We start from the raw sequence: 25,471 nt of genomic DNA on the forward strand, positions 1-25,471 counted from the left end.
AAAACAGAAGTGTGACTCATTCTCGGGGAGGAAAAAAAAGGAGGCAGTCAATGGAATCTGACAGGAATGAGCTTAAGTGTTGGATTTAACAAAAACTTCAAAATAATTACTATAAGTACATTTATTCGGTTAAAGAAAATAATGACATCAGTGAGTGAATAGATAGAAAATCTCAGCAGAGAAATGAAAGCTATAAAAAGCAGAAATTCAGTTTATAAAAACAGAAAATTTGGATATAGAGAGACATCCACAGGGAAGGCAGTGTGAAGACACACAGGGAGATGGCCATGTGATGGGAGTGCTGCATCTGCAAGCCAAGGAGTGTCGCAGACTGCTGATGAGCAGAAGCTAGATGAGCCCAGGAAGTCACCTCCCCTACAGCCGTTAGAGCATGGCCCTGCTGACACCTTGATTTTGGACTTCAGAGCTGTGAGACAATAAAATTCTGTACTTTTTAGAAAAGAAAAGTTCAGGAGTTTAAAAATACAGTAACTAAATTTTTAAAATAACTAGATGGGCTCAATGGCAAATTAGGAAAGAAAGCAGGTGATGGCAGGTGGGGAGGGACAGAGATGTTTGAGATAGAACAGTAGAAACCACCCAAGTTTAAGAATAGAGTACAGTAAAAGATGGAAAAAATTGAACAGAACATCAGAGATCTGCAAGGAAATGCCAAGTAATTAAAAAAATAGAGTCTTTTAAGGAGGGGTGGGTATAACTGTAAAAAAATTTTTTTTTAAATAATGGCTGAAATTTTCTCAAATTTGGTGAGGAAAAAAATGAGTTATACATCCTAGAAGCAGAGCAGACTCAAGATGAACACAAAGAAAACCACTACTTTACTGTCCAGAAAAAAATATGTTATATAGGGACTTCCTTGGTGGTCCACTGATTAGGAATCCACCTGCCAAATGTGGAGGACACAGGTTTGATCCCCTGTCCAGGAAGATCCTGTGGCAACTAAAAACCCATGCACCACAGCTACTGAGCCCGCACTCTAGAACTCGAGAGCCACAGCTAGTGAAGCCTTTGTGCTCCAGCGCCAGTGTTCCACAACACGAGAAGCCACTGCAACGAGAACTCTGTGCATCTCAACTAGAGAGTAGCCCCCACTTGCTGAAACGAGAGAAAAGTCTGCATGGCAATGGAGAACCAACACAGCCAAAAATAAATAAAATTATTAAAAAAAAATAAGGACAAAATAGTGACAGTTTCAGATAGAATGAGAGAATTTACCATTAGCACTCTTGTACTACAAGATATTTTAGCTGAAGGGAAATTACACCAAATGGCACGTTGGATCTACACAAATGAAGGAACTAGGAATTGTAAATGTGTATAAAAGAAAGTATTTTCTTCTATTAATTTCCTTAAAAATGAATAACTGAAAGTAAATACTTATACTATATATATATATAAGTATAATATATATGACAACAAAAATAAAGAATGGGGCACAAAGCAAGAAATATTTTGTAAGATTTCTACTTTTTTATCTTGAGTATTTTAATATTTTTCCTAAGTACACTGGAATAAATTGAATCTGTATACTGTAACCACATGAAAAGTGTAAAAGTGTTAGTCACTCAGTTGTGTCCAACTCTTTGGGACCCCATGGACTATAGCCCTCCAGGCTCCGGTGTTCATGGAATTTTCCAGGGAAGAACACTGGAGTAGGTAGCCATTCCCTTCTGCAGGGAATCTTCCCAAGCCACGATCGAACCCAGGTCTGCTACATTGCAGGCTGATTCTTTACTATCTGAGCCACAGGTAACCACATCAGTCATGTCCAACTCTTTGCGACCCTTTGGACTGTAGCTCACTAGGCTCCTCTGTCCATGAGATTCTCCAGGTGAGAATACTGGAGTGGGTTGCCAAGCCCTCCTCCAGGGGATCTTCCAACCCAGGGATTGAATCCATGTCTTTTACATCTCCTGCATTGGCAAGTGGGTTCTTTACTTCTAGCAGTACCTGGAAAGCCCAAATAAGAGCTGAAGAGAGGAGTTAGACTGTAGCCCACCATGCTCCTCTGTCCATGGAATTCTCCAGGCAAGAATGAACACTGGATTGAGTTGCCATTCCCTTCTCCAGGGGATTTTCCTGACCCAGGGATCAAACCCAGGTCTCCTGCATTGCAGGCAGATTCTATACCATCTGGGCAACTAGAGAAGCCCTTGAGTAACCATTAAAAATATAATTAAAAAATAAATAGCTAGAACCCCAACAGAGGAATTAAAATGGAATTCCAAAATATATATGATTAACTCAAAGGAGAGTGGGATAGGAGGAACAGAGGAAGAGTTAACAGATAGGACAAATAAGAAATAAATATATGGATGCAGATATAAAAGCAAATATATCAACAGTTAAGTGTAAATGAACCAAAAACTAATCAAAAGACAGAGGTGGTTAGATTGGACCAAAAAAGCAATAACAACTATTAGCTATTTATATGTGGTGCACTTTAAATACAAAGACACAAATACGTATGTGGAGAATACAAAGATAGAAATACACTAGGCAAACAGTATGCCTAAGAAGGGTCTCTATTATTTACCAGAAAAATAGACATCAGTACAAGGAAGATTGCTGGAGACTTGAGAGGATAAATGTTGTTTAAATAATGATAAATGGATTAATACATTAAGAAGGTAGAATAATTTTAAGTATATTATTACACTTAATAAACAGAATTTCAAAATATGTGAAGCAAAAACTAACCAAACACAAGGGGAAAATGGTCAAACCCACAATCTTAGTTGGACACTTTAATACACTCAGTAATTAATAGCACAACTGCATTGCTTCAAAGGTGAAGAAAGTCAAAGATCCAAAAGTTGTCAACAGCCATGACCTAATTGACATTTATAGCCAACAATTGCAGAATGCACTTTTTTTCTCCCAAATATACAAGGAACATTCAGCAAGTAGGCCATGTGTTAGGGCATAAAACAAGCCTCAATGTACTTCAAAAGATTGAAATCTTACAGGGTTTTGTTTTCCGACCATAGTGAAGGTAAGCTTGAACTGCATGATAATAAAATGACTTTGTATTAAAAATTGTGGGATGAAGCTACAGCAGTACTTACAGGAAAATTTTTAGCTTTAACTGCTAATGTTAGAAAAGAAAGATTTCAAAAATCAAGTTATCTAAGTTTCCAGAGATGGGAATACCAGACCACCTGATCTGCCTCTTGAGAAATTTGTATGCAGGTCAGGAAGCAACAGTTAGAACTGGACATGGAACAACAGACTGGTTCCAAATAGGAAAAGGAGTACGTCAAGGCTGTATATTGTCACCCTGCTTATTTAACTTATATGCAGAGTACATCTTGAGAAATGCTGGGCTGGAAGAAGCACAAGCTGGAATCAAGATTGCTGAGAGAAATATCAATAACCTCAGATATGCAGATGACACCACCCTTATGGCAGAAAGTGAAGAGGAACGAAAAGTCCTCTTGATGAAGGTCAAAGAGGAGAGTGAAAAAGTTGGCTTAAAACTCAACACTCAGAAAACGAAGATCATGGCATCTGGTCCCATCACTTCATGGGAAATAGATGGAGAAACAGTGGGAACAGTGTCAGACTTTATTTTTCTGGGCTCCAAAATCACTGCAGATGGTGACTGCAGCCATGAAATTAAAAGACTCTTACTCCTTGGAAGAAAAGTTATGATCAACCTAGATAGCATATTGAAAAGCAGAGACATTACTTTGCCAACAGAGGTTCGTCTAGTCAAGGCTATGGTTTTTCCAGTGGTCATGTATGGATGTGAGAGTTGGACTGTGAAGAAGGCTGAGTGCTGAAGAATTGATACTTTTGAATTGTGGTGTTGGAGAAGACTCTTGTGAGTCCCTTGGACTGCAAGGAGATCCAACCAGTCCATTCTGAAGGAGATCAGCCCTGGGATTTCTTTGGAAGGAATGATGCTAAAGCTGAAACACCAGTACTTTGGCCACCTCATGCGAAGAATTGACTCATTGGAAAAGACTCTGATGCTGGGAGGGATTGGGGGCAGGAGGAGAAGGGGACGACAGAGGATGAGATGGCTGGATGGCATCACTGACTCGATGGACGTGCGTCTGAGTGAACTCCGGGAGTTGGTGATGGACAGGGAGGCCTGGCGTGCTGTGATTGATGGGGTCGCAAAGAGTCAGACACAACTGAGCGACTGAACTGAACTGAACTGAAGCTTCCACATTAAGAAAGTAGAAGAACTTCCCTGGTGGTACAGTGGATGAGAATCTACCTGCCAATGCAGGGGACACAGATTCCATCTTGTCCAGGAAGATTCCACGTGCTGTGGAGCAGTGAAGCCCATGCACCACAACTACTGAGCCCACACACCTAGAGTCTGTGCTCCAGGACAGGAGAAGTCACCACAATGAGAACCCATGCACTGCAATGAAGAGTAGCCCCTCAGCACAGCAGTGAAGACCCAGCACAACCAAAGATAAATACAAGATGAATACATTTTTAAAAAAAAATTAGAAAAAGAAGACAAATTCAAACCCACAGTAAATAGAATGAAGGAAATGATAATGATAACAATAGAAATAAAGGAAATAGATGAAAAACCTGGTCCTTTGTAAATACCAGTAAAATTGATAAACTTCTAGCTAGGCTGATCAGGGGGAAAAATGCAAAGGACATAAGTTACCAATATTGAGCATAAAAAAGAAAATTGGGGATAAATCTATATGGAGTTTAGAATTTAAAAGGTATTAAAACACATTTTGAATGACTTTATGCTAATAAATTTGACAATGTAGATGAAACAGACCAGTTTCACAAGTCACAAAATTAACATGAGATGTAGAAAATGTTAATAGCCTTATGTCTTCCAAATTTTAACTACAAAGCAAATTCTAGGCCCAGATAGCTTCACTTCTGTAAACACTGAAGAAAGATGTGGTACCAATCCAACACAGCCTGAATAGAGGGGGTGAGAATAGTTCCCGAGTCACTTCAAGAAGCCAATTTTATTTTGATAGCAAAACCAGTAAAGGACTGTAAGAATAGAAAACTACAAACTAAGGGGAAGGGGACGACAGAGGATGAGACGGTTGGATGGCATCACCGACTCAGTGGACATGACTTTGAATAAACTCTGGGAGTTGGTGATGAACAAGGAGGCCTGGAATGCTGCAGTCCGTGGGGTCACAAAGAGCTGGACACGACTGAGGGACTGAACTGAACTGAATATACCTCAAGAATATGTAAAGACTCTTAACAAAATATTGATATGTTAAACCAAACTGTTGAAAAAGAGTAATACATTATAACCAAGTGGAGTTTTCCCCAGGACTAATTTAACATTAGAAAATCAATGAATATAATTTTTGATATTAATAGTACAAGGGAAAATCATAAAATAACAGGTACAGAAAAATCATTTGACTAATGACCATTCCCAATTAAAACTCTCAGAAAACAAAATAAGGAAACTTTCTCAACATGATATGGGGCATCTATGAAAACAACACAGCTAACATGGTACTTAATGATTATATGTCTGCTTTCAGCACTTTTATTGAGAATTGTACTGAATGCCTTAGCCACTGCAGTGGTGACGAAAGGAAATAAAAGGCATGCAGATCGAAAAGGAAGAAGTAAAACTCTTTTATTTACAGACATGATTTCTTATATGGAAAACCTTAAGGAATGTATATAAAAAAGTTACTTGAACTAGTAAGTGAATTTAGCTAAGTCAAAGGACACAGGGATAATACACATGCATAAATCAATAGTATTGCTTTATACTAGCAATGAATAATTGGAAAATGAAAAAAAATTTTCCATTTTCAATATTATTTAAAAGCATCAAGTTCTTTGGGATCAAAAGAAAAGTTTTGGGGACTTCCCTGGTGGTTTAGTGGATAAAACTCCATGCTCCCAATACAGGAGGCCTGGCTTTAATCCCTGATCAGGGAACTAGATCCTACATGCTGCAAATACAACACGGTGCAACCAAATAAATAAATATATTTTTTAAGTGTTTCTTCAAGAGAGAGATATATGTGTAATTATAGCTGATTTGCATTGCTGTATGGTAGAAACCAACACAATATTGCAAAGCAATTTTCCCCCAATAAAAATAAATTTTTAAAAAAGTGTTTACTATTTAAAAAGAAAAAGGTTTGTACAGATGCAGTGGGGATATAAGGAAGGAAACAAATACTTTGAGACCAGAAGTGATCTGGAAGAATTTTCAGACACAGTGATATCTGTGCTGAGTCTTGAAAGACAAGTAACTTTCAAACAATCAAACAGATAATAGTCATTTCAGGCGAAAGAAAGAACCATAAGCAAACATAAAGATAGAAATACTGAGAAAGCATGGCATATTTAAGGATCTGAAGTATTTATATGTGATTTGCTCAAATGAGGAAGAGAAATCAGGAAGACACTAAATTATGAAGGACTCTAGCTCAGCTAAAGGGCTTCCCTGATGGTTCAGAGGTTAAAGAGTCTGCCTGCAATGTGGGAGACCTGGGTTCAATCCCTGGGTTGGGAAGATCCCCTGGAGAAGGAAATGGTAACCCACTCCAGAATTCTTGCCTGGAGAATCTCATGGAGGGAGGAGCCTGGTAGGCTATAGCCCACGGGGTCGAAAAGAGTCGGACACGACTGAGCTACTTCACTTTCACTTTCTAGCTCAGCTGGTAAAGAATCCGCCTGCAATACAGGAGACCCCAGTTCGATTCCTGTTGTCTGGAAGATCCCCTGGAGAAGGGATAGGCTACCCACTCCAGTATTCATGGGCTTCCGTGGTGGCTCAGACAGTAAAGAAACAGCCTGCAATGTGGGAGACCTGGGTTTGAACCGTGGGTTGGGAAGATCCCCTGGAGAAGGGAATGGCTACCCACTCCAGTATTCTTGCCTGGAGAATTCCATGGACAGAGGAGCCTGGCAGGCTATATAGTCCATGGGGTTACAAAGAGTGGGATACGACTGAGGGGCTTCAACTTTTTCATGAGTCTTACTAAGGCCTTTGTCCTTTATCCTGTACCTCATATGGTGGGTTTTAAGTGAAAGAGACATGATAATATTGTGTTTTAGGAGTTGGCCGTGGCAGAGGAATTAAATTCAGACCCTTATAGCTATTTATGTTGAGTTCAGCTAGCAGTAGAGAGGCAGTGATACTCTATGGCTGCTTCTTAGGAATGAGGCATTTGGTTTCATCAAGCAATCCCTATTCCAGGATGAGATGCATGCCAACTTCTCACTTGACTCACTCAGAATCCTGTGTCCAGCTTTGGTACTGTTGACAGTGGTAACCATCACATTTGCTAAAAGAAATAGCGTGGAAACTGTGGTAGCAGCAATAGCATTGGTAGCCCAGCAGTTGCTACCTAATATACCAGTGGCAGTGGTACCCAACCAAGTGAAGACACACCTGGAAGAGAGAGCAATATTATTCCTGGCTCCTGACACAGAGGTTGTTTAAGTACCTCAACTAGCATCATTAGGCTTTGTGAACTGCTTTGGTAGTGAAGATAGAAGATATTTTTGTAATTAATGTAGGCTTAAACTTACACTGGTTAGGTTTATAACTCTTATTGTATTATCCTCCATATCTGACTATAAGCTGATTATACATTGAATGAGGTTGTACATTCTTAGGGCCTAACAGGAAAAGAAAGAAACAGGCCTGGGTGTGAGTGTCTTTCTCTGCTTCATAGCTAAATAATTCGTAACCCTCTGAACTCTAGTTTCCCAATCTGTATAATGGAGATGATAATGCCTTCCTGATGATAAAATGCCTTCCTGATAGGGTAACTGTGAAAATTAAAGATGTATAGAAGTACTCACCGTGTTCTTAGCACAAAGTAGATTCTCTTGTACTAGCTTCCCTTCTTTCGCTTCTATTGTAGGTTATCCTATGTATTTGCTTTTCCAAACAAAGGTTGCTTTTCACTTTGACTTAAGGTTGAAATCTTCCCTACTACTCCCCAGTCTACCGTGGATCATAAAACATTTCCCTCTGTGCCCTCTGTTATGTGCTTATGGCCTTTGGATACTTTAAGAAGGTATGGAAGTTGGCAGCTTTGACAATACTGAAATTTTGACCAAAGGAAATAAACTAATACTTACGTTATACAAGATACTTAAATTGTCAATGAAATGAAAAGGTAAAATAGGTTTAGCCTTAAAAGCTAAGCTTTAAGTCCTCTTAGAAAAAGCTAAGACACCCCATCCCCCACTTAACCTCTTATCTTCTCACAATCCTTCAACAGGACTTCATTGACTTAACTAGAGAAGCCAGACCAAGGGCAAAGGATCGCAGTGGACTCTGTGTGATTGATCTGACAGGATCTGAGGAAGAAAATAGACCTATTGCCACTCTTGACTTGACTCTAGAACCTGTTGCTCCTTCCCAGAAAGAGCCAGCCAGTCTTCAAGCATGTGCTAGCCTCTGCAGCAAAGAGATAACGGAAGGGTGGGTGGACAGAAGCTCTAGGCCTGCAGCACAGAGAATCATCAACAGTGATCCTGTGGTTTTGGACCTTTTGGAAGAAACAGCATTCGAAGGTCCCCAGCCACCCATGTCTATCAGTGGGGACTTTGTTTACCCAGTAGAGCCGAACTGTAGCTCAGCCATATTCAAAGGTGACCTCAGCTTCTTGGCAAGCCTACAACCCTCTTCAAATATTCACTCCCTCCCCCAAACCAGCAATAATAGTAGCAGTAGCAATCAAAGGATACCCTTGCCATGCCCACAGCAAGATGTGCCATACCCACCACAAGCCTTGCCATGCCCACTGCAAGCCTCGCCATGCCCACTGCAAGCCTCGCCATGTCCACCTCGAGCCTCCTCATGCCCACCGCGAGCCTTGTCTTGCCCATCACAAACCATGCAGTACCAGCTACAAACTTTGTCTCGCCTGCCTCAAGAAGAGCTGTGTCCTCCTCAAGACACGCCCTGCCCTCAGAATGTGCCAGGCCCCCAGCAGGGTATGCCGAGTCCACCTCATGGTTCATCATGGCATCCTCAGCGCTCACTAAGCCCACCTCAACACTCACTGGGCCCACCTCAAGATGCACCAGCTCCACCTCAGAAGATATCATATCTGGAAGATGTGGCCCATCTACAGGATGTGCCACAGTCCCTGGGAGACATGCCACAGTCGTCAGGAGATATGCCATTGTCACCGGCCAGCATACCACAGTCACCGAGAGACATGCCAGTGTCTCTGGTCAGCATGCCACAGCCACCAGCAGATGTGCCACAGTCACCCGTCAGCGCTCCTCCATCACCAGGACATGCGCCGCCGTCACCAGCAAGTGTACCGCATTCATCTAGAGAAGTCTCATACTTATCAGGAGATGCCCTTCATTCACCTGGGGACATGTCACGCTCATTGGTAGACATGCCACCCACAGTTGGACACTTGGCTCATTTACCAAAAATCAGGCCTGCCTCTCCCCAGAATGACATACAGAACCATGACACCCCTATGGATGTCTCAGCTCCATCCTCTCCAAGCTCCTCTCCCAGCCCACAGTCCCCAGAGTTTGAGACTTCCTTAGAGAAAGTTCCTTGGCTCTCTGTCACAGAAAATCCAGCCAGAAAAGAGAGATCACTGTCAGAGCCTGTCAACCCCGGGTGTGCCCTGATACAGACACAGATACCGCAAGGCGGGCTGTACAACAGACCGTGCCTACATAGACTGAAGTACTTCTTACGGCCTCCGGTGCATCACCTCTTCTTCCAGACACTAATACCAGATAAAGACACAAGAGAGGTGAGCTAACATGCCTTCCTTGGGGATCAAGTGTCCTTTGTACAGGCCTTGTATATGCACACATGAGAGAACAGGACCAGTTGAGTTTCACATTTTTAGAAATGTGCACTAAAGAACTGATGCCATCCCATGTAGAATCAGGTCTGGGTTCAAATTCAGCCTCACACTTAGAAACCAGCATTGGAGACATCACTTTGTTGTAGTTCAGTCGCTAAGTCATGTCTGACTCTTTGTGACCCGATTGACTGCAGCGTGCCAGGCTCCTCTGTCCTCCACTATCTCCCAAAGTTTATTCTGATTCATGTTCATTGAGTAGGTGATGCTATCTAACCATCTCATCCTCTGGTGCCCCCTTCACCTTTTGCCTTCAATCTTTCCCAGCATCAGGGTCTTTTCCAATGAGTCGACTCTTTGCATCAGGTGGCCAAAGCATTGGAGTTTCAGCTTCAGCATCAGTTCTTCCAATGAATATTCAGGACTGATTTCCTTTAGAATTGACTGGTTTGATCTCCTTGCAGTCCAAGGGACTTTCAATAATCTTCTCCAACACCACAGTTCAAAAGCATCAGTTCTTTAGTGCTCAGCTTTCTTTGTGATCCAACTCTCACATCCATCCACAACTACTGGAAAAACCATAGCCTTGACTAGAACTAATATCCCACATGCCATGGGGCAACTAAGCCCATGTGCTGCAACTCCTGAGCCCATATGCTGTAGAGCCCACATACCACAACTAGAGAGAAGCCCATGTGTTGCAACTAGAGAAGCTCATGCACTGCAACTAATAGGGGTTTCTATATAGAAGCCCCTAAAAGCCGGTTTCTAAGCTATATAGTAAATTCGCCCAGTAACTTCTTAGCCAGGCTCTATGCTGCCACTTCATTCCTTAATTAAGGACCTTAATTCCTCTGAGTCTTTCTCTTTAGCTCTAGAATGGGTCATAACACCTGTATTATGTCATTGTTTGGCTTAAAGGTAAACACATAGACACATGAAGCAACCTCTCAGGGTTTATAGGAATGTTATATGAATAGTAGTTCCCCTTAAGGATAAGGGCATTAGAACAATTTATAAACTTTATCTAAAATTTGTAGAGCTCCCCATTTGTAGGCAAGATCAGTCCTGGGTGTTCTTTGGAAGGACTGATGCTAAGGCTGAAACTCCAGTATTTTGGCCACCTCATGCAAAGAGTCGACTCATTGGAAAAGACCCTGATGCTGGGAGGGATTGGGGTCAGGAGGAGAAGGGGACGACAGAGGATGAGATGGCTGGATGAATCACCGACTCGATGGATATGAGTTTGAGTGAACTCTGGGAGTTGGTGATGGACAGGGAGGCCTGGCGTGCTGTGATTCGTGGGGTCGCAAAGAGTCGGACACTACTGAGTGACTGAACTGAACTGAATGAATAATACAGTTTCAAGATCATAAAGTACATCACACATAAAATAGTCACCAAAGCAAGATTTTTGTTCTTCTCTTGCTTCTAATTCTTGTTACATGCTATTTACAGTGTTGGTTTCTCATTAGTGAGATCAGAGGAGTTACACTCAGGTGGCTTGAGACATAAGAAAGCTAGCTAGACTTCTTTCCTCCAAAATGCTAATTGCCCTCTCCCTAGAAGGGCAATTCTGCTGCTGCTGCTGCTGCTAAGTCATTTCAGTCGTGTCTGACCCTGTGCGACCCCATAGATGGCAGCCCACCAGGCTCCCCCGTCTTTGGGATTCTCCGGGCAAGAACACTGGAGTGGGTTGCCATTTCCTTCTCCAATGCATGAAAGTGAAAAATCAAAGTGAAGTCGCTCAGTCGTGTTTGACTTTTCGCGACCCCATGGACTGCAGCCTACCAGGCCTCTCCATCCATGGGATTTTCCAGGCAAGAGTGCTGGAGTGGGGTGCCATCGCCTTCTCCGAGAAGGGCAATTCTAGCCATCACTATTTTACTGTTACACATAAACTGTCAAAATTTTGTCTGGTGTTTCAAAATTAATGCTTATTCTCAGATTTTGAAATGCTTGCTTGCTTAGTATAAAACATTTTAAAGTATATAATATTAAAAAATAATTACCCACATGATGTTATCAATCAGTATTTATTAATATTAATAGTTGGGTATATTTCCTTCCTTTTGGCCTTTTTGTAGGCACTTTAAATTTTTTAATAACTGGGAATGTTAACAAAAATATATTTATTATTGTTGGTTTTGTTGTTTATAGAGAGTATGAATGTAGAGGGTAGCACTGAAGTAATAGCACCATATGAAACCAACTTCTGTTGCATGACAAGTGCTTTCTCTCTAAATCTGTTTCCTTATGTATGAAATAGGAATAATAATAACATGTATTTCTCAGAGTTGTGAGAATTAAGTGAGAGTAAGTTAGATGTTAAAAAAATTATTATAATTATTGTTATTATACTATTCCCATATCAGACATTTGTTTTTCTTCTGATTATTTGTCTATTACAGAAAAAGTGAAAAATACAAAGGTACATACAGAGGAAAAAGCATCCATCATTTCACCACCTAGATAATGGAAAGTTTTTTCACACACTCTCAGTCTTTATGTACATACTGTTTGAGGGTAGGGCAGGGGGTGAAGCAGCTTAATATTTACTGTTGACTAAAAAAAAAAAAATCAACAAAATTAAATTCTTCTAACAATAAAACATATTTAAAACATCTTTCTTCATCTTTTTGTTTAGTATCGGATATAGTATCATAACTACCCCTAAATATCTTACCACCCTCACTTCAGAAGCAACTTAGGCTAGCTCTTGATTCTTGTACTTTCCTTTCTATGCTATATTTTAATAGATGAAGTCATGTTTACATGTAGAACTTTGAATTCTTATTTAACTTAATATAAGCATTTCCCATATCATTAGAAGTTTTTTAGATAAGGCTTTCCAATCTCAGTTTTTCTAATTATGAATATTTCAATGCTGTCTTCAACTTTTTCTAGGACCTCTTGCATTTTTGTCTATAGAAACCTATCCTAATTTATTTTCTTTTTATCTCTACAGAACAAGGGTCAAAAATTAGAACCTATCCCTCATCGAAGATTAAGGATGGTAACAAACACCATTGAAGAAAATTTCCCCTTGGGGACTGTGCAGTTTTTGATGGACTTTGTGTCACCCCAGCATTACCCACCCCGAGAAATTGTGGCTCACATCATCCAGAAAATCCTGCTCAGTGGCTCTGAGACTTTGGATGTTCTAAAGGAGGCCTACATGCTTCTCATGAAAATTCAACAGTATGAACCTTGGCTTTTGGCAAATCTTTTAGGGAACCTGGACTCAGGGCACAATTTTCTCTTGCCTAAGATTTATTCAACTAAACATTAGAGAGGGTGACAGTATATTAATATTATTTGGATTGCAAGTGATAGCAATCCAAACTGGCTTTAACAAATGATAAAAGAGAACTTAAGGACACATGTTACTAAAAACCTAGAAACCTAGGAGTAAGATGTGACTTAATTCAGCTCCAAAATGGTTACCAGTATCCATTTTTCAGCTGTACTTTGCTTTTGTTTCTGGGCTTCATATGGTGGCTTTCTCAGACACTCTTAATACAAGAGAGCATCCATTTCCTTTATAATCACACGAGAGTTCTGAAATTGAGTCTTACAAATTTTAATTGGCATGATATAAGACATGAGTCTGTCTTTGAGCCAGTCATGTGAACTGTGGGACAGAATATCATGATTAGCTCAACATGTTTCATAAGCTTCATCCCAGGGTCCTAGTGGGTGAAAGCCACTGGGCTAAGAGTAATAAAGAGTTGATTTCTTCGAGGCAAATTTGGAGTGCTAATGCCTCCCAAAAGAGAAGTAGATATTAGGTAGCCAGCAAAAGAAAATGAAGTTCCACTTGCCTCAGAGACATGGGTGGGAAAGAGGGTGGGCAAGAACACTGAGGATAAGAAGAGGCTTCTTGCTTCTGTCATCTTCTATTGTTTCTATTGTCTTCCAGATCCCATCCTTCCTTCCACTGAAATCTCCAGAATTCTAACTGCTATCACTTGACTTTCAGGCTACATCCAGCTAATGCCAAGACGGTGGAGTGGGACTGGAAGCTTCTCGCTTATGTCATGGAGGAAGAGGTAACAACAGTTTGCATGCAGAAGTCTTTTGCAGAGGAAGTTTTAACTAGAAACAAAAGTGACAGTAAATCTGGTAGTACAGTCTTTGCCATTTAGCAAGACTTCTTTTAGCTTTTACTCCACAGATCCAGACCAAAATATTTTTATTGAGATGGTATGTGCTATCTTCCAATTCAAGATTCAGTATACTCATTTATCCCTCACCTTCTTAAGATTTCACTTAAAATAACAGTAAATAAATAGAAGTTATGAACCTATGGCACTGAAAATAAGGGGAAAGACAACAGATTTGAATGAAGACTGGAAAAGCTAAAGGAAATGTAAAAGTGATGACTGATGAAGCTAGGCAGCAAAAGCTACAGGCTAGAACACAGGCTTGCCAAAGAGGAAGGAAATCTGCCCTTTAGAACAGAGAATTTTTGGACTTCTTATATGGGCTTCGCTGGTGGCTCAGAGGGTAAAACGTCTGCCTGCAGTGTGGGAGACCTGGGTTTGATCCCTGGGTCGGGAAGATCCCGTAGAGAAGGAAATGGCAACCCACTCCAGTACTTTTGCCTGGAGAATCCCATGGACGAAGGAGCCTGGTAGGCTGCAGTCCTAGCAGAGCCTGGTAGGCTGGTATCGCAAAGAGTCGGACAAGACTGAGTGACTTCACTTTCACTTTCTTTCAGTGTAGAGTTGGTGCCCCAGAGAAAAGTCTACATCCTGACCTTTAGGGATCCCTGAGCTTAACTGCCAGCTTTCTGTCTACTTACCCAAAAGAACATGGATGGAACAAATTATTGTCAATTTAGAATTCTGTAGTCAACCAAGATACTGATCAAGTGTGAGGCTGGAATAAAGACATTTCCAGACATGTACAAGCTTGAAAAAATATTTTCAAAAAAATATACCCCATTTCATAGGTTACTTGAAGATATGCATACAAAGAATAGGGGAGAAATCAAAAGAGGAAGAGGCATAGGATCCAAAAGACACTGGATCTAATCCAGAAGTATAAGAAAGAGAAGTCCTGAGATTACCACAAATAGTAGACCTAAAGTCACTCCAGATTGGCGCAAAAAAACACAGGGCTTTAAGAAAAGGATGATCTGGGAAATAACCACCAAGATGGTAGACGAGGACGCTCCAGGCCCTTGTTCCCCAATGGAGACACCAACTTAACAACAATATATGGACCAGAATACCTTTGTGAAAACTCTAGAAACCAGTTGAGAAGTTACAGTACCCAGGCCAAAGCATAACCAAGAAGGGACTCCATTAAAAGGAGTAGGAACGTTTTTGGTATTTTTGTGTGTCCATGCCCTTCCCTGTACCCAGCCTAGCACAACGCTACTGGGAGGAAATCTCCCATACCCTGGCTTCTCCCTTGGGATGGAAACAAAGGAGAGAACATCAAGTCCAGTGTTCCAGCTTGTTATGGGGATAGTTTTTGTCTCACCTGACTCAGAACACTATTGAAAACCCTGGCTTAGTTTTCTGGCTGAAAAAAAAGATGAGCACTGCAGCATTTTAGAGCTTCAGAGAGCATGCATTTCCATAAACAGGTACTGGGGGAGTAAGAGACTGTCGGCTCTTGAGAAGAAACAAGGGCAAGCTGCTTGGGGAGTTAAGACAGATAAAAGCATACACACAAGCTCAGAGAAAACACATCTCCAGAAAAGTTCTGAGAGCACTGAGAACCTGTAGCCAGACTGATTGTTAAGGGCCTTGCCCTGCATGAACTCAGTGCATAAAGACTGGGAAAGTTTGTTGTTTTTTTCAAATGTTTAAATCTCAAAAGAAGATTACAAGGCACACAAAGAAACAGGGAAGTGTGGCCCAATCAAAAAAATGAAATAAAGTTCCAGAAAGTGACCCTAAAGAAATACAAATCTCTCAACTTCCTGAGAAAGAATTTTTTAAAACCATCTTAAAGATGCTCAAGGAGCTAAAAGAGAACACAAACAAAATGAAGGAGGAAAATGATGCATGGACAAAATGAGAATATTAAATTTTTAAACTGTAGATAATAAACATATTCTGGAGCTGAAAAGTATAATAACAGAATTGAAAATTTCTCTAGAGGAGTTCAACAACAGTCTTGATCAGGCAGGAGGAAAACATTATCAGTGAACATGAAGAAAAGTCTTTGAAATCATTGAGACAGAGGATCAAAAAGAAAACTGAAGAAAATTGATGAGCACCTGTAGGACTATGGTGCATCATTAAACGGACCACATTATGGGAGTTCCAGAGAAGGAAAAGGGGGGCAGAGAGCCCAATGACCAAAGAACCTCCCAACTCTGAGGAGAGAAATAAACACACAGACTCAAGAAGGTTAACACCAGTGAGGATAAACCAAGGAGACTCACAGCAAGAAACGTTATAAACTGTCCAAAGTCAGACTTAAAAGCAGCAAGGAAAAAGTGAATTATCACATATAAGTGAGTTTGTATAAGTCTCTCAGCAAATTCTCAGTGAAGCCATGTAGGTCAGAAGGTAATGGGATGATGTATTCAAAGTTCTAAAAGAAAAAAACTGTCAACCAAGAATACCATATCTGGCAAAACTTGCCTTCAAGAAATGAGAATGAGCAGCAGGAGAGAAGTGACACATCGATACAAGATCCTCAATAAGATTTCTCATCAGAAATGAGGCCAGAAGGTAGTGGGGTGATACATTTGAAGTGCTAAAGAATAAAACTCAACCAAGATTCCTGTATCCAACAAAAGTGTCCCTCAAAAATGAGGGAGAGGTAAAGAAACTCCCAGATAAACAAAAGCTGAGGGAATTCATTCCCACTAGTCCTACTCAGCAGGAAACGCTGAAGGAAGTCCTGCAGGGTAAAATGAAACACTAGACAGTAACTTGAAGACATGAAGAAATAGACGTTAGTAAAGATAAAGACATGGGCAATTATAAAAACTATTATGACAGTGATTTGTAACTCCACATTGGTTATCTATAATGTATTAAGTGACTAATACATTTTTAAATTATTAATCTAAAAGCTAGTGTTATTTAACTTTGTAACTCCACATTGTGTTTTCTACATAATTTGAAAGATTGAAAAGAATAACTGAACCTCCCTGGTGGTCCAGTGGTTAAGAATCTTCCAGCCAATGAAGGGGACACAGGTTCCATCCCTGGGCTGGGAAGATTCCACATGCCATGGGGCAACTAAGCACTTGTGTCACAACTACTGAGCCCATGCTCTAGAGCCTGCAAGCCATAACTACTGAAGCCCATGCATCCTGGAGACCATGCTCTGCAACGAGAAAAGTCGTCACCACAATGAGAAGCCCACACATCAAAACTAGAGAGTAGCCCCCACTTAGAGCAACTGGAGAAAGCCTGAGCACAACAGTGAAGACCCAGAGCAGCCAAAACTAAATAAATAAACCAACATTTTTTAAAGAATTATTAGTTTATTTTTGGTCACACAGTGTAGTTTTGTGACTTAAGTTAAAACAGGTGGGAACAGAGCCATAAAGAGCTGAGCTTTTGTGTGTTATTGAAGTGAACCTAGTATAAATTCAAAGTATGATCATTTTAGAATGTTAAATGTAATCCCCATGGTAACCACAAGGACACTAGCTATAGAATGTACAGAAAAGGAAATTAGAAAAGAATGTAAGCATTTCAGTACAAAAAAAAATCAACTAAAAGCAAAAGACAATGTGTAGGAAATGAGGGACCAAAAAACTATAAGGCGTTTAGAAAACAAATAGAACAAGGCCAGAATTAAGTCTCTCTTTATCAGTAAAAGGAAACCAACAAATGCCTGCCTGGCTTTGGTAAGGTTAGGGTGATCACCATGTAAATCATGAGAACACTGAGACAGAGCAGTAAGTTAAATAACGAATGGGGCTGAGTTTCAAACAAACAAATAAATAAGGTCTCTGCATTGCCAAAGCCCATGCTCTTTACCTGCATTAGCTGGGCTTCAGCAATTAGGATCATTTCACCTGTAACAAAAAACCCAGCTCAGAGTTGCTTAAACAACAGACTGTACATCAGCTCATGTTACTAGAAGTTTGGCAGTGGGATGAAGATCATGGTGGTTTGACCTAGCAGCTTAGCAGTCATTTTTCTGTCTCTCTGTTCAGATATACACAGCTTAGGGCCTATCCTGAGACTGGGGTTCATCACTGAGGTTCAGTGAGAGAAAGAGACTGACTTTTCAAGCTCTAGGATTGCCTTGTTTGCCCTCTTTTGTAATGACCTAGCCTGCTTGCTCTCTCCCACAGGCCTCTCTTTTAGATACGGACACACTTTTTGACTCATGCATCTTCCCTTGACTTAGTATTTATGAGAGCCCAGTGCTCAGTGTCAGCCAGGAGACTGAGAGCAAATACTTATTTACTCATTTTTTTCTCCCCAAGGGACAAAACCTGCCCGGGCGAGTCTTCTTTCTGCGTTATGTAGTACAGACCCTGGAAGACGATTTCCAGCAGATCCTGAGGAAGCAGCGACAGCACCTGCAGCAAGCCATCGCAAGCACTGTGCTGTCCTGTGACAAGCAACCCCACAATGTCAGGTAACCAGCCATCTGAAGCCTGGGATGACAAGTCATCAAGTCTGGAGAACACAACAGGTGGATGAGATTGTCTAGTAACTAGATAATGTAACAGGGATAGTTATTATTACTATGAAAGTGAAAGTGTTAGCCGCTCAGTCATGTCTGACTCTTTGCAACCCCATGGACTCTAACCCACCAGGCTCCTCTGTCCATGGGATTCTGCAGGTAAGAATACTAGAGTGGGTTGCCATTCCCTTCTCCAGGGGATCTTCCTGGCCCAGGGATCGAACCCAGGTCTGCTGCATTGCAGGCAGATATATAGACAGTCCTAGAAAAAAAAGCCTCAATACCAACTCTGTGTCAGGTGCCAAAACTTGTGTGGTTTTTCCTCCTGAGACCATCAGACTTCCTTTAATCTATTTCAGTATTGTTCAGACAGCCCCAGGAGATAGAGTGGAAAACATGAACTTGTGTAAAACTTCACAGCTGCTATAAGCCTAAATTTATTTCCACCCCCGTAAGTAACCCAGGATAAACCTCATTTGTCACTACTACTTTCTGAGAACTCTTTTATGATAATAGGTTACATGGAACAAGACACAATAAGGTAGCAAACACATGTTTTTAAAAATAAAATCTGCCACTGTTTCCACTGTTTCCCCATCTATTTCCCATGAAGTGATGGGACCAGATGCCATGATCTTAGTTTTCTGAATGTTGAGCTTTAAGCCAACTTTTTTACTCTCCTCTTTCACTTTCATCAAGAGGCTTTTTAGTTCCTCTTCACTCTGCCATAAGGGTGGTGTCATCTGCATATCTGAGGTTATTGATATTTCTCCCAGCAATCTTGATTCCAGCTTGTGTTTCTTCCAGTCCAGCATTTCTCATGATGTACTCTGCATATAAGTTAAATAAGCAGGGTGACAATATACAGCCTTGATGTACTCCGTTTCCTATTTGGAACCAGTCTGTTGTTCCATGTCCAGTTCTAACTGTTGCTTCCTGACCTGCCGGGAGCCAGCATATTACATATTGAGTGCATATTGCAAATTGCATATTGAGTGCAGCACTTTCCACAGCATCATCTTTCAGGATCTTGAATAGCTCAACTGGAAGTCTATCACTGCCGGGAGCCAGCGTGAGGAACTCCGCCTGTGACAAAGGTCATGAGGAAGGAGGCTCGGCATACGCAAAGGCGGGATCGAGCCTCAGGAGTCCCCCTGGAAATTCTCGAGCATCTACCCCCAAACCAGAGTCTGCCTACTTTCTGCTTTGTGCTCTCACCTACACCTCTGACTTTACGGGGGCTGTCCCCCACTACCTCTCTCTGAAAAAAGAGTTAGCTTACAGCTCCAGTTAATAATTCCTGGGTGTGACAGTGTTTAACCTACAAACTCCTTTGGAAATCCTCTAGCCTGCCTGAATAGGTTTTTCCGGCCACATGTGATTGTTCAGAGCCTCCCAACTGTGAGAGGCAGGAGATGTTCTAAACTGTCTAAACACAGATTCCTTTGAGTAGTTAAAAGATTGATTAGAAATTGTATTGGTGAAGGGTTTTTCACTTATTGGGCCAATGTTTGCTGCTAAGTCTCCATACTCCTTACCTACTGTGTCCTTGGCAGTGTATTGATTGATATAATGGGTGTATAGAAATGTAAGTAGTAGCCTCAATGTTTGTAAGCTTGGACCCTTGAGTTAATTCTTTTCTTGATTGAGCCCACCTCACCTTTGCCCTATAGGAATGCAGCTTTGTCCAATGCCTTTTTGGAGGCTGGTGCCTGACTTTAGAATGATCACCTTTAGAGAAAAATAAGTTTCTTAAAATGTTAACAGGCCTCCTGGCCAGAAGATGATGTAAATCACCTGAACTTTTGCATATGATAAGTTTGAAAGCCTGGCTTCGATTAGGACCAGGAACTGCTGTCCTTGCATGACTCCACCCCTTCCCCCATTATCCTCTATGCATAACTTAAGGTATAAAAACTACTTTGGAAAATAAAGTGCGGGCCTTGTTCACTGAAACTTGGTCTCCCCATGTCGCTCTCTCTCTCAAATTCTGGCTGAGTCTCCATCTGGAGCGTGGAACCCGCCATGCTTGCTAATTATGCCTGGGCTTCTAAGATCTGACCGGGGAGGCCTCAGTGTCTCCTCTCCTTCGGGAGAACGGAAGGACGCCTGCGGCGTACGTAAGTGGTGCAAACTTCTTGTCTTGAAGTTTTATTGGTCTCCCGCGTAAACCAAGCTACTCAGCCTCTTTTCTCCACTGAATTTTCCTACTGAGCTATCCTCATTCTATTACTCTTTACATCTCTAATTAATATCTAATTGAAGCTATTGTATCCTGATCCTCGCCGACGCCGTCCCCGCTTCGAACTCCCTGGATCAGCCGGGGCTGGACCCCAGCACTGACCTGCTTACAGATTTCTCAAGAGGCAGGTCAGGTGGTCTGGTATTCCCATTTCTTGAAGAATTTTCCACAGTTCATTGTGATCCACACAGTCAAAGGCTTTGGCATAGTCAATAAAGCAGAAATAGATTTTTTCTGGAACTCTTGCTTTTTCAATGATCCAGAGGATGTTGGCAATTTGATCTCTGGTTCCTCTGCCTTTGCTAAAACCAGCTTGAACATCTGGAAGTTCACGGTTCACGTATTGCTGAAGCCTGGCTTGGAGAATTTTGAGCATTACTTTACTAGCATGTGAGATGAGTGCAATTGTGTGGTAGTTTGAGCATTCTTTGGCATTGCCTTTCTTTGGGACTGGAATGAAAACTGACCTTTTCCAGTCCTGTGGCCACTGCTGAGTTTTCCAATTTGCTGGCATATTGAGTGCAGCACTTTCACATCATCATCTTTCAGGATTTGAAATAGCTCAACTGGAATTCCATCACCTCCACTAGCTTTGTTCGTAGTGATGCTTTCTAAGTCCCACTTGACTTCACATTCCAGGGTGTCTGGCTCTAGGTGAGTGATCACACCATCGTGATTATCTGGGTTGTGGAGATCTTTTTTGTACAATTCTTCTGTGTATTCTTGCCACCTCTTCTTAATACCTTCTGCTTCTGTTAGATCTATACCATTTCTGTCCTTTATTGAGCCCATCTTTGCATGAAATGTTCCCTTGGTATCTCTGATTTTCTTGAAGAGATCTCTAGTCTTTCCCATTCTGTTGTTTTCCTCTATTTCTTTGCATTGATCACTGAGGAAGGCTTTCTTATCTTTCCTTGCTATTCTTTGGAACTCTGCGTTCAGATGCTTATATCTTTCCTTTTCTCCTTTGCTTTTTGCTTCTTTTCTTTTCACAGCTACTTGTAAGGCCTCTGCAGACAGCCGTTTTGCTTTTTTGCATTTCTTTTCCATGGGGATGGTCTTGATCCCTATCTCTTTTACAATGTCACGAACCTCCATCCATAGTTCATCAGGTACTGTATCTATCAGATCTAGTCCCTTAAATCTATTTCTCACTTCCACTGTATAATCATAAGGAATTTTATTTTGGTCATAGCTGAATGGTCTAGTGGTTTTCCCTGTTTCTTCAGTTTAAGTCTGAATATGGCAATAAGGAGTTCATGATCTGAGCCACAGTCAGCTCCCGGTCTTGTTTTTGCTGACTGTATAGAGCTTCTCCATCTTTGGGTGCAAAGAATATAATCAGTCTGATTTAGGTGTTGACCATCTGGTGATGTCCATGTGTAGAGTCTTCTCTTGTGTTATTGGAAGAGCGTGTTTGCCATGACCAGTGCGTTCTCTTGGCAAAACTCTATTAGCCTTTGCCCTGCTTCATTCTGTATTCCAAGGCCAAATTTGCCTGTTACCCCAGGTGTTTCTTGACTTCCTACTTTTGCATCCCAGTCCCCTATAATGAAAAGGACATCTTTTTTAGGTTTCCAGTGGTCATGTATGGATGTGAGAGTTGGACTGTGAAGAAAGCTGAGTGCTGAAGAATTGATGCTTTTAAACTGTGGTGTTGGAGAAGACTCTTGAGAGTCCCTTGGACTGCAAGGAGATCCAACCAGTCCATTCTAAAGGAGATCAGTCCTGGGTGTTCTTTGGAAGGACTGATGCTAAAGCTGAAACTCCAATACTTTGGCCACCTCATGCGAAGAGTTGATGCATTGGAAAAGACCCTGATCCTGGGAGGGATTGGGGGTAGGAGGAGAAGGGAACGACCGAGGATGAGATGGCTGGATGGCATCACTGACTCGATGGACATGAGTTTGAGTGAACTCCTGGAGTTGGTGATGAATAGGGAGGCCTGGCGTGCTGCGATTCATGGAGTTGCAAAGGGTCGGACACGACTGAGCGACTGAACTGAACTGAACTTTTTGAGAAATCTTTTATGATAATAGGTTACATGGAACAAGATACAATAAGGTAGCAACACATGTTTTTTCTGTAAAATCAGGGCTAAAGCTTCTGGAAGCTTCAGAGTGGGAAACTACCATATCTTTATAAAAGTAGGGGGAAATGTGGTTTCTAGGGTAGGGATCTCAGACTAGAATTTTCATCCTGGAAGTACCCCCTTCTTTTGCTTCTTTTGGAAACCGTTCTCTTCATCATTCCTTCTTTTAAAACATCACTGAGATTTTTGTCAGTCATATACATTCTCATATGTTCTTGCATATTTGTTAAGAATAGTTTTCACAGGCCAATATGGGATATTGACTTATAATTCCTTTAATTAAAAAAGAAGGACATTTTATTATGTTTTTGAGTATCAGTCAGCTGGGAAAATTGAGGGCAGAAGGAAAAGAGGGCGTCAAAGGATGAGATGGCTGGATGGCGTCACCGATTCAGTGGACATGAACTTTGGCAAACTTTGGAAGATGATGAGGGCTAGGGAGGCCTGGCGTGCTGCAGTCCATGGGGTCTCAAAGAGTCGCACAACTGGGCGACTGAGCAATAACAATGACAACGGCTTTTTCTCCCTAGGTTTGCCTGCTTCCATCCATTTCCGTGGATGTAGCATTTTATGTAAAGTTTAAGTGTTAATTATAGGGGTAGAAAATCAGTAAGTAGAGAAACTACAAGAGCACAGGATCGCGTAACTGGGTGTAAAATTGAAAAACAACAATTTAAGTAGTGACAGCAGCTCTCCTAACCATTCTGCTTTGTGAGCGCAGGCGATGGATTGGGAGATGGGAGACATGAACCCAACTCAATCCATTAACAAGTTGCTCACTGTCATTTCCACCTTTCAGGGTGTGGGCCTCTCAGTATACCCGACACTAAACTCTTGAGTTTAAAGATGGGAATTTATGACCTCTAAATGCCAATAAAATACACTATTTTGTGCTTTCTTAATGAAAAAAGTCAATTCCAGCTGGAGGGAAAACCAGCTGTATTTGATTCAATAAAAAACTAAAACTAAATTGAAGTCACTGAGTCGTGTCCGATTCTTTGCGACCCCATGGACTGTAGCCTACCAGGCTCCTCGGTCCATGGCATTCCCAGGCAAGAGTACTGGCACGGGTTGCCATTTCCTTCTCCAGGGAATCTTCTCGACCCAGGGATCAAACCCGGGTCTCATGCATTGCAGGCAGATGCTTTACCATATAAGCCACCAGGGAAGCCCTTTGATTCAATAAGAGATGTCTATTAGATTGAGGTTGTGGTACATGGATATGTGCATATATTTATCAAAACTCATGAAATGATATAACTGTGCTTTGACCTTTAGTTGTCAGAGAAGAGGCTATTCCTGGGTTGTAATCCTCAGCTTGGTGCAAATAAAATATCTGTTTTCTGTCTTAAAAAAAAAAAAAAAAACCTCATTAAACAAAAAGCAATGTGCAATTTATTTTATACGAGTTATACCTCAAAGATAAGCTTTTCAAAGAGAGTGGTGGTGAAGTCAGTCTCCATGTGGCCCCTTAAGGGATTTTCTTTTCTTTTTAACTGTGCATACAAAGAGTAATCTAGTTCTACACTATTTACGAAATATAGTTGTCGCCAGATGACCCCACCCACATTTTATTTTCCCACAGGGGTAACTGCTTTCAACTCTTTCATTTAAGAGATTCCTTGGATTTAACTTCTTCATGGCTGAGTAACTTGCCTGTGTTGCTGATGTTTTATTGTTCAGTTCACTACAGTCGCTCAGTCGTGTCCGACTCTTTGCAACACCATGGACTGCAGCACGCCAGGCCTCCCTGTCCATCACCAACTCCCGGACTTTACTCAAACTCGTGTCCATTGAGTTGGTGATACCATCCAACCATCTCATTCTCTGTCGTCCCCTTCTCCTCTTGCCCTCAATCATTCCCAGCATCAGGGTCTTTTCAAATGAGTCAGCTCTTCACATCAGGTGGCCAAAGTATTGGAGTTTCAGCTTCAGCATCAGTCCTTCCAATGAACCCTCAGGACTGATCTCCTTTAGATGGACTGGTTGAATCTCCTTGCTGTCCACTGTTAGCTATAATTGACTATTATTGACTATTGACTCCCCACCTGAAATTGAGGAGTTAGCTCTTTTTACTCTCTCCCTCCACACACATACACACACACGCACACACACACACGCACACACACACACTTCCCAGCCCCCACACCATAATATAGCTGTATCAGAATTTTGTTTAGATCAGTATTTGATGTTCTGATCACTATAACTGTGTGCTAGTTAGAGTTGAGCCCAGTACTAAACTTGATTACTTTTCCTTCCACTCATAACTTTTTGTTTTCCTCAGAGTTAATAATTGCCTCATTTTTAGTTTCCTTCTATTCTTTTGCATATCAGAAGTCAACCACAGATTCTCTGCCATTTGATTTAAATATCCTGTCAAGATGTTTGTTCACACTTACGAGATTCTTCTTTAAGGTCTGTGGTAGAGTACTTTGATCTCCTTTAACCTGGATTGGCTGTCCTCTTTGCCAAGTCTCTATCATAAATGTGAAATTCCCTTCACCTGTTCCCAGTGTTGGATATGTTTCATATCTTTTCTTTCTTGGTTTACTCCCTTGTTTTGATGGATCAGTCTCCAGTAGCTTCTTAGAAAGGTATGTGGGAAGTAAAATTTGAGTTTTTGTATGTCTGAAAATATCTTTATCTTCCACACATTGATTCATGTGAGTATAGATATTTAGGTTACAAATAACTTTTCTACAGAGTATT

At 41.2% G+C, this 25,471-nt stretch overlaps 1 protein-coding gene across 3 annotated transcripts in view; it reads left to right on the forward strand.

The window, feature by feature from the left end:
• SIMC1 (SUMO interacting motifs containing 1) overlaps positions 1–25,471 on the forward strand; it is a 75,819-nt gene that overhangs the window by 22,706 nt on the left and 27,642 nt on the right. For all 3 annotated transcript variants that reach the window (XM_044925488.1, XM_025296408.2, XM_006047274.3), the window contains exons 2-5: positions 8,241–9,749; positions 12,772–13,004; positions 13,786–13,855; positions 18,223–18,377. In XM_044925488.1, coding sequence (XP_044781423.1) covers positions 8,241–9,749; positions 12,772–13,004; positions 13,786–13,855; positions 18,223–18,377 — 1,967 coding nt within the window. The remainder of the gene's footprint in view (positions 1–8,240; positions 9,750–12,771; positions 13,005–13,785; positions 13,856–18,222; positions 18,378–25,471) is intronic.

Source organism: Bubalus bubalis, chromosome 11, assembly GCF_019923935.1.
Source record: "Bubalus bubalis isolate 160015118507 breed Murrah chromosome 11, NDDB_SH_1, whole genome shotgun sequence".
Taxonomy (NCBI): Eukaryota; Metazoa; Chordata; class Mammalia; order Artiodactyla; family Bovidae; genus Bubalus; species Bubalus bubalis.